A 16,485-nucleotide genomic window follows, 5' to 3' on the forward strand; every position below is an offset into this window, starting at 1 on the left:
GGTACAGTGAGTGCGGAGGCGCTGGGCGTGTCTGGGGGGCGGCGCAGGGGCGCTGGGCATGTCTGGGGGCTGTACAGTGAGTGCGGGGGCGGTGCAGTGAGCGCGGGGGTGCTGGGCATGTCTAGGGGCTGTACAGTAAGTGCGGGGGCAGTACAGTGAGTGTGGGGGCGGTTCAGTGAGTGCAGGGGCGGTTCAGTGAGTGTGGCGGCGGTACAGTGAACACAAGGGTGGTACAGTAAGCAGGGGTAGTACAGTGAGCGCGGGGGTGGTGCAGTGAGTGCGGGAGTGGTGCAGTGAGTGCGGGGGTGGTGCAGTGAGTGCGGGGGTGGTGCAGTGAGTGCGGTGGTGGTACAGTGTTTGCAGGGGCGGTACAGTGAGCTAGGGGACAGTACACTGAGCGCGGGGGCACTGGGCATGTCTGGGGGCGGTACAATGAGTGCAGGGGCAGTACAGTGAGTGCGGGGGCGGTACAGTGAGCGCGGGGGCACTGTGCATGTCTGGGGGCGGTGCAGTGATGGCAGGGGCGGTACAGTGAGTGCGGGGGTGCTGGGCATGTCTGGGGGCGGTACAGTGAGTGCGAGGGCAGTGCAGTGAGAGCGGGGGTGGTACAGTAAGTGTGGGGGCGGTAAAGTGAGCGCAGAGGCAGTATGATGAGCTCGGGAGCAGTATAGTGAGCCGCGGGGGCACTGGGTATGTCTGGGGGTGGTACAGTGAGTGCGAGGGCAGTACAGTGAGTGTAGGGGCGGTTCAGAGAGTGCAAGGGTGGTTCAGTGAGTGCAGGGGCGGTTCAGTGAGTGCAGGGGCGGTACAGTGAGCACAAGGGTGGTACAGTAAGCAGGGGCAGTACAGTGAGCGCGGGGGCAGTGCAGTGAGCGCAGGGGTTGTACAGTGAGTGTGGGGGCTGTACAGTGATTGCAGGGGCGGGACGGTGAGCTCGGGGGCAGTACAGTGAGTGCGGGGGTGGTACAGTGAGCGCGGGGGTGCTGGACATGTCTGGGGGCGGTAAAGTAAGTGCGAGGGCAGTGCAGTGAGCGCGGGGGTGATACAGTGAGTGTGGGGGCGGTACAGTGATTGCAAGGACGGTACAGTGAGCTTGGGGGCAGTATAGTGAGCGCGGGGGCACTGGGCATGTCTGGGGGTGGTACAGTGAGTGCGAGGGCAGTACAGTGAGCACGGGGGCAGTGCAGTGAGCGCAGGGGTTGTACAGTGAGTGTGGGGGCTGTACAGTGATTGCAGATGCGGTACGGTGAGCTCGGGGGCAGAACAGTGAGTGCGGGGGCGGTACAGTGAACGCGGGGGCACTGGGCATGTCTGGGGGCGGTGCAGTGAGCGTGGGGGTGGTACAGTGATTGCAGGGGCGGTACAGTGGGTGCGGGGGTGCTGAGCATGTCTGGGGGCAGTGCAGTGAGTGCGGGGACGGTACAGTGAGCGCAGGGGCGTGACAATGTCTCCTGTTTCTCAGGGATTGGATACAGTGTCCTGCGCGTCCCCATGGCCAGTTGCGACTTCTCCATACGGGTCTACACTTACCTGGACACGAAGGGTGACTTTGCACTGGAGACCTTCAGTTTGCAGGAGGAGGACCTGAGGCTGAAGGTGCGAAGACCGGGGGGGGGGGGGCACTTCTGGCTCACAGCCCTTAGGTTTACACAACCTTTATACCCGCAGATCCCCCTGATCCAGAAAGCTCAGGCCTTGTCCCGCCGGCCCATCGCCCTGTTTGCCAGCCCCTGGACGGCTCCCCCATGGATGAAGACCAATGGGAACATCACAGGAAGAGGAACCCTGAAAGGGTCTCCAGGAGGCCGGTACTACAAGACCTGGGCACAGTACTTCATCAGGTCATGCTGCCCCCTGCTGGTCCTACTCATCTTCACTGACAAGTTGCCCTCCAGGTCCTCAATATTTTATGTCTTTCTTTAGGTTTTTGGACGAGTACGCCAAGCACAATGTGACATTCTGGGCGGTGACCGTGGAGAATGAGCCGACGGCCGGGATGATCAGCGATTACCCGTTCCAGTGCTTGGGGTTCACTCCAGAACTCATGAGAGACTTCATAGCCTTAGACCTGGGCCCCACATTTACTAACAGCTCCCACAAAAACGTCCAAATCATGATTGTAGACGACAACCGGATCCTGCTCCCCTACTGGGCCAAAGTGGTAAGTTACACCCTGTATTATACTCCAGAGCTGCGCTCACTATTCTGCTGGTACAGTCACTGTGTACATACATTACATTACTTATCCTGTATTATACCCCAGAGCTGCGCTCACTATTCTGCTGGTGCAGTCACTGTGTACATACATTACATTACTTATCCTGTATTATACTCCAGAGCTGCGCTCACTATTCTGCTGGTGCAGTCACTGTGTACATACATTACATTACTTATCCTGTATTATACTCCAGAGCTGCCCTCACTATTCTGCTGGTACAGTCACTGTGTACATACATTACATTACTTATCCTGTATTATACTCCAGAGCTGCGCTCACTATTCTGCTGGTACAGTCACTGTGTACATACATTACATTACTTATCCTGTATTATACTCCAGAGCTGTGCTCACTATACTGCTGGTACAGTCACTGTGTACATACATTACATTACTTATCCTGTATTATACTCCAGAGCTGCGCTCACTATTCTGCTGGTGCAGTCACTGTGTACATACATTACATTACTTATCCTGTATTATACTCCAGAGCTGCGCTCACTATTCTGCTGGTGCAGTCACTGTGTACATACATTACATTACATATCCTGTATTATACCCCAGAGCTGCGCTCACTATTCTGCTGGTGCAGTCACTGTGTACATACATTACATTACATATCCTGTATTATACCCCAGAGCTGCGCTCACTATTCTGCTGGTGCAGTCACTGTGTACATACATTACATTACTTATCCTGTATGATACTCCAGAGCTGCGCTCATTATTCTGCTGGTACAGTCACTGTGTGCATACATTACATTACTTATCCTGTATGATACTCCAGAGCTGCGCTCACTATTCTGCTGGTACAGTCACTGTGTACATACATTACATTACTTATTCTGTATTATACTCCAGAGCTGCGCTCACTATTCTGCTGGTACAGTCACTGTGTACATACATTACATTACTTATCCTGTATTATACTCCAGAGCTGCGCTCACTATTCTGCTGGTACAGTCACTGTGTACATACATTACATTACTTATCCTGTATTATACTCCAGAGCTGCGCTCACTATTCTGCTGGTGCAGTCACTGTGTACATACATTACATTACTTATCCTGTATTATACCCCAGAGCTGCGCTCACTATTCTGCTGGTACAGTCACTGTGTACAAACATTACATTACTTATCCTGTATTATACTTCAGAGCTGCACTCACTATTCTGCTGGTACAGTCACTGTGTACATACATTACATTACTTATCCTGTATTATACTCCAGAGCTGCACTCACTATTCTGCTGGTGCAGTCACTGTGTACATACATTACATTACTTATCCTGTATTATACTCCAGAGCTGCGCTCACTATTCTGCTGGTGCAGTCACTGTGTACATACATTACTTATCCTGTATTATACTCCAGAGCTGCGCTCACTATTCTGCTGGTGCAGTCACTGTGTACATACATTACATTACTTATCCTGTATTATACCCCAGAGCTGCGCTCACTATTCTGCTGGTACAGTCACTGTGTACATACATTACATTACTTATCCTGTATTATACTCCAGAGCTGCGCTCACTATTCTGCTGGTACAGTCACTGTGTACATACATTACATTACTTATCCTGTATTATACTCCAGAGCTGCGCTCACTATTCTGCTGGTACAGTCACTGTGTGCATACATTACATTACTTATCCTGTATAATACTCCAGAGCTGCGCTCACTATTCTGCTGGTAAAGTCACTGTGTACATACATTACATTACTTATCCTGTATTATACTCCAGAGCTGCGCTCACTATTCTGCAGGTGCAGTCACTGTGTACATACATTACATTACTTATCCTGTATTATACCCCAGAGCTGCGCTCACTATTCTGCTGGTACAGTCACTGTGTACATACATTACATTACTTATCCTGTATTATACCCCAGAGCTGCGCTCACTATTCTGCTGGTGCAGTCACTGTGTACATACATTACATTACTTATCCTGTATTATACCCCAGAGCTGCGCTCACTATTCTGCTGGTACAGTCACTGTGTACATACATTACATTACTTATCCTGTATTATACTCCAGAGCTGCGCTCACTATTCTGCTGGTGCAGTCACTGTGTACATACATTACATTACTTATCCTGTATTATACTCCAGAGCTGCGCTCACTATTCTGCTGGTACATTCACTGTGTACATACATTACATTACTTATCCTGTATTATACCCCAGAGCTGCGCTCACTATTCTGCTGGTGCAGTCACTGTGTACATACATTACATTACTTATCCTGTATTATACCGCAGAGCTGCGCTCACTATTCTGCTGGTACAGTCACTGTGTACATACATTACATTACTTATCCTGTATTATACTCCAGAGCTGCGCTCACTATTCTGCTGGTACATTCACTGTGTACATACATTACATTACTTATCCTGTATTATATTCCAGAGCTGCGCTCACTATTCTGCTGGTACAGTCACTGTGTACATACATTACATTACTTATCCTGTATTATACTCCAGAGCTGTGCTCACTATTCTGCTGGTGCAGTCACTGTGTACATACATTACATTACTTATCCTGTATTATACTCCAGAGCTGTGCTCACTATTCTGCTGGTACATTCACTGTGTACATACATTACATTACTTATCCTGTATTATACTCCAGAGCTGCGCTCACTATTCTGCTGGTACAGTCACTGTGTACATACATTACATTACTTATCCTGTATTATACTCCAGAGCTGCGCTCACTATTCTGCTGGTACAGTCACTGTGTACATACATTACATTACTTATCCTGTATTATACTCCAGAGCTGCGCTCACTATTCTGCTGGTGCAGTCACTGTGTACATACATTACATTACTTATCCTGTATTATACTCCAGAGCTGCGCTCACTATTCTGCTGGTACATTCACTGTGTATATACATTACATTACTTATCCTGTATTATACTCCAGAGCTGCGCTCACTATTCTGCTGGTACAGTCACTGTGTACATACATTACATTACTTATCCTGTATTATACTCCAGAACTGCACTCACTATTCTGCTGGTACAGTCACTGTGTACATACATTACATTACTTATCCTGTATTATACTCCAGAGCTGCGCTCACTATTCTGCTGGTACAGTCACTGTGTACATACATTACATTACTTATCCTGTATTATACCCCAGAGCTGCACTCACTATTCTGCTGGTGCAGTCACTGTGTACTTACATTACATTATTTATCCTGTATTATACTCCAGAGCTGCGCTCACTATTCTGCTGGTACAGTCACTGTGTACATACATTACATTACTTATCCTGTATTATACTCCAGAGCTGTGCTCACTATTCTGCTGGTACAGTCACTGTGTACATACATTACATTACTTATCCTGTATTATACTCCAGAGCTGCGCTCACTATTCTGCTGGTACAGTCACTGTGTACATACATTACATTACTTATCCTGTATTATACTCCAGAGCTGTGCTCACTATTCTGCTGGTACAGTCACTGTGTACATACATTACATTACTTATCCTGAATTATACTCCAGAGCTGCACTCACTATTCTGCTGGTTACTGTGTACATACATTACATTACTTATCCTGAATTATACTCCAGAGCTGCACTCACTATTCTGCAGGTGCAGTCACTGTGTACATACATTACATTACTTATCCTGTATTATACTCCAGAGCTGCACTCACTATTCTGCAGGTGCAGTCACTGTGTACATACATTACATTACTTATCCTGTATTATACTCCAGAGCTGCGCTCACTATTCTGCTGGTACAGTCACTGTATATACATTACATTACTTATCCTGTATTATACCCCAGAGCTGCGCTCACTATTCTGCTGGTACAGTCACTGTGTACATACATTACATTACTTATCCTGTATTATACCCCAGAGCTGCGCTCACTATTCTGCTGGTAAGTAACTGTGTACATACATTACATTACTTATCCTGTATTATACCCCAGAGCTGCGCTCACTATTCTGCTGGTGCAGTCACTGTGTACATACATTACATTACTTATCCTGTATTATACTCCAGAGCTGCGCTCACTATTCTGCTGGTCACTGTGTACATACATTACATTACTTATCCTGTATTATACTCCAGAGCTGCGCTCACTATTCTGCTGGTGCAGTCACTGTGTACATACATTACATTACTTATCCTGTATTATACCCCAGAGCTGCGCTCACTATTCTGCTGGTACAGTCACTGTGTACACACATTACATTACTTATCCTGTATTATACTCCAGAGCTGCGGTCACTATTCTGCTGGTGCAGTCGCTGTGTACATACATTACATTACTTATCCTGTATTATACTCCAGAGCTGCGCTCACGATTCTGCTGGTGCAGTCACTGTGTACATACATTACATTACTTATCCTGTATTATACTCCAGAGCTGCACTCACTATTCTGCTGGTACAGTCACTGTGTACATACATTACATTACTTATCCTGTATTATACTCCAGAGCTGCGCTCACTATTCTGCTGGTACAGTCACTGTGTACATACATTACATTACTTATCCTGTATTATACTCCAGAGCTGCGCTCACTATTCTGCTGGTACAGTCACTGTGTACATACATTACATTACTTATCCTGTATTATACTCCAGAGCTGCGCTCACTATTCTGCTGGTACAGTCACTGTGTACATACATTACATTACTTATCCTGTATTATACTCCAGAGCTGCGCTCACTATTCTGCTGGTGCAGTCACTGTGTACATACATTACATTACTTATCCTGTATTATACTCCAGAGCTGCGCTCACTATTCTGCTGGTGCAGTCACTGTGTACATACATTACATTACTTATCCTGTATTATACTCCAGAGCTGCACTCACTATTCTGCTGGTACAGTCACTGTGTACATACATTACATTACTTATCCTGTATTATACTCCAGAGCTGCGCTCACTATTCTGCTGGTACAGTCACTGTGTACATACATTACATTACTTATCCTGTATTATACTTCAGAGCTGCGCTCACTATTCTGCTGGTACAGTCACTGTGTACATACATTACATTACTTATCCTGTATTATTCTCCAGAGCTGCGCTCACTATTCTGCTGGTACAGTCACTGTGTACATACATTACATTACTTATCCTGTATTATATTTCAGAGCTGCGCTCACTATTCTCCTGGTACAGTCACTGTGTACATACATTACATTACTTATCCTGTATTATACCCCAGAGCTGCGCTCACTATTCTGCTGGTGCAGTCACTGTGTACATACATTACATTACTTATCCTGTATTATACTCCAGAGCTGCGCTCACTATTCTGCTGGTCACTGTGTACATACATTACATTACTTATCCTGTATTATACTCCAGAGCTGCACTCACTATTCTGCTGGTACAGTCACTGTGTACATACATTACATTACTTATCCTGTATTATACCCCAGAGCTGCGCTCACTATTCTGCTGGTACAGTCACTGTGTACATACATTACATTACTTATCCTGTATTATACTCCAGAGCTGCGCTCACTATTCTGCTGGTACAGTCACTGTGTACATACATTACATTACTTATCCTGTATTATACCCCAGAGCTGCACTCACTATTCTGCTGGTACAGTCACTGTGTACATACATTACATTACTTATCCTGTATCATACTCCAGAGCTGCGCTCACTGTATTGCTGGTGCTGTCACTGTGTACATACATTACATTACTTATCCTGTATTATACTCCAGAGCTGCGCTCACTATTCTGCTGGTACAGTCACTGTGTACATACATTACATTACTTATCCTGTATTATACTCCAGAGCTGCGCTCACTATTCTGCTGGTACAGTCACTGTGTACATACATTACATGACTTATCCTGTATTATACTCCAGAGCTGCACTCACTATTCTGCTGGTACAGTCACTTTGTACATACATTACATTACTTATCCTGTATTATACTCCAGAGCTGCGCTCACTATTCTGCTGGTACAGTCACTGTGTACATACATTACATTACTTATCCTGTATTATACTCCAGAGCTGCGCTCACTATTCTGCTGGTGCAGTCACTGTGTACATATATTACATTACTTCTCCTGTATTATACTCCAGAGCTGCGCTCACTATTCTGCTGGTGCAGTCACTGTGTACATACATTACATTACTTATCCTGTATTATACTCCAGAGCTGCGCTCACTATTCTGCTGGTACAGTCACTGTGTACATACATTACATTACTTATCCTGTATTATACTCCAGAGCTGCGCTCACTATTCTGCTGGTGCAGTCACTGTGTACTTACATTATATTACTTATCCTGTATTATACTCCAGAGCTGCGCTCACTATTCTGCTGGTCACTGTGTACATACATTACATTACTTATCCTGTATTATACTCCAGAGCTGCGCTCACTATTCTGCTGGTACAGTCGCTGTGTACATACATTACATTACTTATCCTGTATTATACTCCAGAGCTGCGCTCACTATTCTGCTGGTGCAGTCACTGTGTACATACATTACATTACTTATCCTGTATTATACTCCAGAGCTGCGCTCACTATTCTGCTGGTACAGTCGCTGTGTACATACATTACATTACTTATCCTGTATTATACTCCAGAGCTGCGCTCACTATTCTGCTGGTACAGTCACTGTGTACATACATTACATTACTTATCCTGTATTATACTCCAGAGCTGCGCTCACTATTCTGCTGGTGCAGTCACTGTGTACATACATTACATTACTTATCCTGTATTATACTCCAGAGCTGCACTCACTATTCTGCTGGTGCAGTCACTGTGTACATACATTACATTACTTATCCAGTATTATACTCCAGAGCTGCGCTCACTATTCTGCTGGTGCAGTCACTGTGTACATACATTACATTACTTATCCTGTATTATACCCCAGAGCTGCGCTCAATATTCTGCTGGTACAGTCACTGTGTACACACATTACATTACTTATCCTGTATTATACTCCAGAGCTGCGCTCACTATTCTGCTGGTGCAGTCACTGTGTACACACATTACATTACTTATCCTGTATTATACTCCAGAGCTGCGCTCACTATTCTGCTGGTACAGTCACTGTGTACATACATTACATTACTTATCCTGTATTATACTCCAGAGCTGCGCTCACTATTCTGCTGGTGCAGTCACTGTGTACATACATTACATTAATTATCCTGTATTATACTCCAGAGTTGCGCTCACTATTCTGCTGGTACAGTCACTGTATATACATTACATTACTTATCCTGTATTAAACCCCAGAGCTGTGCTCACTATTCTGCTGGTACAGTCACTGTGTACATACATTACATTACTTATCCTGTACTATACTCCAGAGCTGCGCTCACTATTCTGCTGGTAAGTCACTGTGTACATACATTACATTACTTATCCTGTATTATACCCCAGAGCTGCGCTCACTATTCTGCTGGTGCAGTCACTGTGTACATACATTACATTACTTATCCTGTATTATACTCCAGAGCTGCGCTCACTATTCTGCTGGTCACTGTGTACATACATTACATTACTTATCCTGTATTATACTCCAGAGCTGCGCTCACTATTCTGCTGGTGCAGTCACTGTGTACATACATTACATTACTTATCCTGTATTATAACCCAGAGCTGCGCTCACTATTCTGCTGGTACAGTCACTGTGTACACACATTACATTACTTATCCTGTATTATACTCCAGAGCTGCGCTCACTATTCTGCTGGTGCAGTCACTGTGTACATACATTACATTACTTATCCTGTATTATACTCCAGAGCTGCGCTCACTATTCTGCTGGTGCAGTCACTGTGTACATACATTACATTACTTATCCTGCATTATACTCCAGAGCTGCGCTCACTATTCTGCTGGTACAGTCACTGTGCACATACATTACATTACTTATCCTGTATTATACTCCAGAGCTGCGCTCACTATTCTGCTGGTACAGTCACTGTGTACATACATTACATTACTTATCCTGTATTATACTCCAGAGCTGCGCTCACTATTCTGCTGGTACAGTCACTGTGTACATACATTACATTACTTATCCTGTATTATACTCCAGAGCTGCGCTCACTATTCTGCTGGTGCAGTCACTGTGTACATACATTACATTACTTATCCTGTATTATACTCCAGAGCTGCGCTCACTATTCTGCTGGTGCAGTCACTGTGTACATACATTACATTACTTATCCTGTATTATACTCCAGAGCTGCGCTCATTATTCTGCTGGTTCAGTCACTGTGTACATACATTACATTACTTATCCTGTATTATACTCCAGAGCTGCGCTCACTATTCTGCTGGTCACTGTGTACATACATTACATTACTTATCCTGTATTATACTCCAGAGCTGCGCTCACTATTCTGCTGGTGCAGTCACTGTGTACATACATTACATTACTTATCCTGTATTATACCCCAGAGCTGCGCTCACTATTCTGCTGGTCACTGTGTACATACATTACATTACTTATCCTGTATTATACCCCAGAGCTGCGCTCACTATTCTGCTGGTCACTGTGTACATACATTACATTACTTATCCTGTATTATACCCCAGAGCTGCGCTCACTATTCTGCTGGTCACTGTGTACATACATTACATTACTTATCCTGTATTATACTCCAGAGCTGCACTCACTATTCTGCTGTGTACAGTCACTGTGTACATACATTACATTACTTATCCTGTATTATACTCCAGAGCTGCGCTCACTATTCTGCTGGTACAGTCACTGTGTACATACATTACATGACTTATCCTGTATTATACTCCAGAGCTGCGCTCACTATTCTGCTGGTCACTGTGTACATACATTACATTACTTATCCTGTATTATACCCCAGAGCTGCGCTCACTATTCTGCTGGTCACTGTGTACATACATTACATTACTTATCCTGTGTCATACTCCAGAGCTGCGCTTACTGTATTGCTGGTGCTGTCACTGTGTACATACATTACATTACTTATCCTGTATTATACTCCAGAGCTGCGCTCACTATTCTGCTGGTACAGTCACTGTGTACATACATTACATGACTTATCCTGTATTATACTCCAGAGCTGCACTCACTATTCTGCTGGTACAGTCACTGTGTACATACATTACATTACTTATCATGTATTATACTCCAGAGCTGCACTCACTATTCTGCTGGTACAGTCACTTTGTACATACATTACATTACTTATCCTGTATTATACTCCAGAGCTGCGCTCACTATTCTGCTGGTACAGTCACTGTGTACATACATTACATTACTTATCCTGTATTATACTCCAGAGCTGCGCTCACTATTCTGCTGGTACAGTCACTGTGTACATACATTACATTACTTATCCTGTATTATACCCCAGAGCTGCGCTCACTATTCTGCTGGTAAGTCACTGTGTACATACATTACATTACTTATCCTGTATTATACTCCAGAGCTGCGCTCACTATTCTGCTGGTACAGTCACTGTGTACATACATTACATTACTTATCCTGTATTATACCCCAGAGCTGCGCTCACTATTCTGCTGGTAAGTCACTGTGTACATACATTACATTACTTATCCTGTATTATACTCCAGAGCTGCGCTCACTATTCTGCTGGTACAGTCACTGTATATACATTACATTACTTATCCTGTATTATACCCCAGAGCTGCGCTCACTATTCTGCTGGTACAGTCACTGTGTACATACATTACATTACTTATCCTGTACTATACTCCTGAGCTGCGCTCACTATTCTGCTGGTAAGTCACTGTGTACATACATTACATTACTTATCCTGTATTATACCCCAGAGCTGCGCTCACTATTCTGCTGGTGCAGTCACTGTGTACATACATTACATTACTTATCCTGTATTATACTCCAGAGCTGCGCTCACTATTCTGCTGGTGCAGTCACTGTGTACATACATTACATTACTTATCCTGTATTATACTCCAGAGCTGCGCTCACTATTCTGCTGGTCACTGTGTACATACATTACATTACTTATCCTGTACTATACTCCAGAGCTGCGCTCACTATTCTGCTGGTAAGTCACTGTGTACATACATTACATTACTTATCCTGTATTATACCCCAGAGCTGCGCTCACTATTCTGCTGGTACAGTCATTGTGTACATACATTACATTACTTATCCTGTACTATACTCCTGAGCTGCGCTCACTATTCTGCTGGTAAGTCACTGTGTACATACATTACATTACTTATCCTGTATTATACCCCAGAGCTGCGCTCACTATTCTGCTGGTGCAGTCACTGTGTACATACATTACATTACTTATCCTGTATTATACTCCAGAGCTGCGCTCACTATTCTGCTGGTCACTGTGTACATACATTACATTACTTATCCTGTACTATACTCCAGAGCTGCGCTCACTATTCTGCTGGTAAGTCACTGTGTACATACATTACATTACTTATCCTGTATTATACCCCAGAGCTGTGCTCACTATTCTGCTGGTGCAGTCACTGTGTACATACATTACATTACTTATCCTGTATTATACTCCAGAGCTGCGCTCACTATTCTGCTGGTCACTGTGTACATACATTACATTACTTATCCTGTATTATACTCCAGAGCTGCGCTCACTATTCTGCTGGTGCAGTCACTGTGTACATACATTACATTACTTATCCTGTATTATACTCCAGAGCTGCGCTCACTATTCTGCTGGTCACTGTGTACATACATTACATTACTTATCCTGTATTATACTCCAGAGCTGCGCTCACTATTCTGCTGGTGCAGTCACTGTGTACATACATTACATTACTTATCCTTTATTATACTCCAGAGCTGCGCTCATTATTCTGCTGGTTCAGTCACTGTGTACATACATTACATTACTTATCCTGTATTATACTCCAGAGCTGCGCTCACTATTCTGCTGGTCACTGTGTACATACATTACATTACTTATCCTGTATTATACTCCAGAGCTGCGCTCACTATTCTGCTGGTGCAGTCACTGTGTACATACATTACATTACTTATCCTGTATTATACCCCAGAGCTGCGCTCACTATTCTGCTGGTCACTGTGTACATACATTACATTACTTATCCTGTATTATACCCCAGAGCTGCGCTCACTATTCTGCTGGTCATTGTGTACATACATTACATTACTTATCCTGTATTATACCCCAGAGCTGCGCTCACTATTCTGCTGGTCACTGTGTACATACATTACATTACTTATCCAGTATTATACTCCAGAGCTGCACTCACTATTCTGCTGTGTACAGTCACTGTGTACATACATTACATTACTTATCCTGTGTCATACTCCAGAGCTGCGCTCACTGTATTGCTGGTGCTGTCACTGTGTACATACATTACATTACTTATCCTGTATTATACTCCAGAGCTGCGCTCACTATTCTGCTGGTACAGTCACTGTGTACATACATTACATGACTTATCCTGTATTATACTCCAGAGCTGCACTCACTATTCTGCTGGTACAGTCACTGTGTACATACATTACATTACTTATCCTGTATTATACTCCAGAGCTGCGCTCACTATTCTGCTGGTACAGTCACTGTGTACATACATTACATTACTTATCATGTATTATACTCCAGAGCTGCACTCACTATTCTGCTGGTACAGTCACTTTGTACATACATTACATTACTTATCCTGTATTATACTCCAGAGCTGCGCTCACTATTCTGCTGGTACAGTCACTGTGTACATACATTACATTACTTATCCTGTATTATACTCCAGAGCTGCGCTCACTATTCTGCTGGTACAGTCACTGTGTACATACATTACATTACTTATCCTGTATTATACCCCAGAGCTGCGCTCACTATTCTGCTGGTAAGTCACTGTGTACATACATTACATTACTTATCCTGTATTATACTCCAGAGCTGCGCTCACTATTCTGCTGGTACAGTCACTGTGTACATACATTACATTACTTATCCTGTATTATACCCCAGAGCTGCGCTCACTATTCTGCTGGTAAGTCACTGTGTACATACATTACATTACTTATCCTGTATTATACTCCAGAGCTGCGCTCACTATTCTGCTGGTACAGTCACTGTATATACATTACATTACTTATCCTGTATTATACCCCAGAGCTGCGCTCACTATTCTGCTGGTACAGTCACTGTGTACATACATTACATTTCTTATCCTGTACTATACTCCTGAGCTGCGCTCACTATTCTGCTGGTAAGTCACTGTGTACATACATTACATTACTTATCCTGTATTATACCCCAGAGCTGCGCTCACTATTCTGCTGGTGCAGTCACTGTGTACATACATTACATTACTTATCCTGTATTATACTCCAGAGCTGCGCTCACTATTCTGCTGGTCACTGTGTACATACATTACATTACTTATCCTGTATTATACCCCAGAGCTGCGCTCACTATTCTGCTGGTACAGTCACTGTGTACATACATTACATTACTTATCCTGTACTATACTCCTGAGCTGCGCTCACTATTCTGCTGGTAAGTCACTGTGTACATACATTACATTACTTATCCTGTATTATACCCCAGAGCTGCGCTCACTATTCTGCTGGTGCAGTCACTGTGTACATACATTACATTACTTATCCTGTATTATACTCCAGAGCTGCGCTCACTATTCTGCTGGTCACTGTGTACATACATTACATTACTTATCCTGTACTATACTCCAGAGCTGCGCTCACTATTCTGCTGGTAAGTCACTGTGTACATACATTACATTACTTATCCTGTATTATACCCCAGAGCTGCGCTCACTATTCTGCTGGTGCAGTCACTGTGTACATACATTACATTACTTATCCTGTATTATACTCCAGAGCTGCGCTCACTATTCTGCTGGTCACTGTGTACATACATTACATTACTTATCCTGTATTATACTCCAGAGCTGCGCTCACTATTCTGCTGGTGCAGTCACTGTGTACATACATTACATTACTTATCCTGTATTATACTCCAGAGCTGCGCTCACTATTCTGCTGGTCACTGTGTACATACATTACATTACTTATCCTGTATTATACTCCAGAGCTGCGCTCACTATTCTGCTGGTACAGTCACTGTGTACACACATTACATTACTTATCCTGTATTATACTCCAGAGCTGCTCTCACTATTCTGCTGGTGCAGTCGCTGTATACATACATTACATTACTTATCCTGTATTATACTCCAGAGCTGCGCTCACTATTCTGCTGGTGCAGTCACTGTGTACATACATTACATTACTTATCCTGTATTATACTCCAGAGCTGCACTCACTATTCTGCTGGTACAGTCACTGTGTACATACATTACATTACTTATCCTGTATTATACTCCAGAGCTGCGCTCACTATTCTGCTGGTACAGTCACTGTGTACATACATTACATTACTTATCCTGTATTATACTCCAGAGCTGCGCTCACTATTTTGCTGGTACAGTCACTGTGTACATACATTACATTACTTATCCTGTATTATACTCCAGAGCTGCACTCACTATTCTGCTGGTACAGTCACTGTGTACATACATTACATTACTTATCCTGTATTATACTCCAGAGCTGCGCTCACTATTCTGCTGGTGCAGTCACTGTGTACATACAATACATTACTTATCCTGTATTATACTCCAGAGCTGCGCTCACTATTCTGCTGGTGCAGTCACTGTGTACATACATTACATTACTTATCCTGTATTATACTCCAGAGCTGCGCTCACTATTCTGCTGGTGCAGTCACTGTGTACATACATTACATTACTTATCCTGTATTATACTCCAGAGCTGCGCTCACTATTCTGCTGGTACAGTCACTGTGTACATACATTACATTACTTATCCTGTATTATACTCCAGAGCTGCGCTCACTATTCTGCTGGTACAGTCACTGTGTACATACATTACATTACTTATCCTGTATTATACTCCAGAGCTGCGCTCACTATTCTGCTGGTACAGTCACTGTGTACATACATTACATTACTTATCCTCTATTATTCTCCAGAGCTGCGCTCACTATTCTGCTGGTACAGTCACTGTGTACATACATTACATTACTTATCCTGTATTATACTCCAGAGCTGCGCTCACTATTCTGCTGGTACAGTCACTGTGTATATACATTACATTACTTATCCTGTATTATATTTCAGAGCTGCGCTCACTATTCTGCTGGTGCAGTCACTGTGTACATACATTACATTACTTATCCTGTATTATACTCCAGAGCTG

At 43.6% G+C, this 16,485-nt stretch overlaps 1 protein-coding gene across 1 annotated transcript in view; it reads left to right on the forward strand.

Annotated features, from left to right (window-relative positions):
* Positions 1-16,485, forward strand: part of GBA1 (glucosylceramidase beta 1) — a 75,278-nt gene that overhangs the window by 12,056 nt on the left and 46,737 nt on the right. Inside the window, exons 4-6 of the mRNA XM_075261840.1 lie at positions 1,463-1,596; positions 1,669-1,841; positions 1,924-2,161. Of these exons, the coding sequence (XP_075117941.1) occupies positions 1,463-1,596; positions 1,669-1,841; positions 1,924-2,161 (545 nt within the window). The remainder of the gene's footprint in view (positions 1-1,462; positions 1,597-1,668; positions 1,842-1,923; positions 2,162-16,485) is intronic.

The sequence above is a fragment of the Leptodactylus fuscus genome, unplaced genomic scaffold, assembly GCF_031893055.1.
Source record: "Leptodactylus fuscus isolate aLepFus1 unplaced genomic scaffold, aLepFus1.hap2 HAP2_SCAFFOLD_468, whole genome shotgun sequence".
NCBI classification, from domain to species: Eukaryota; Metazoa; Chordata; class Amphibia; order Anura; family Leptodactylidae; genus Leptodactylus; species Leptodactylus fuscus.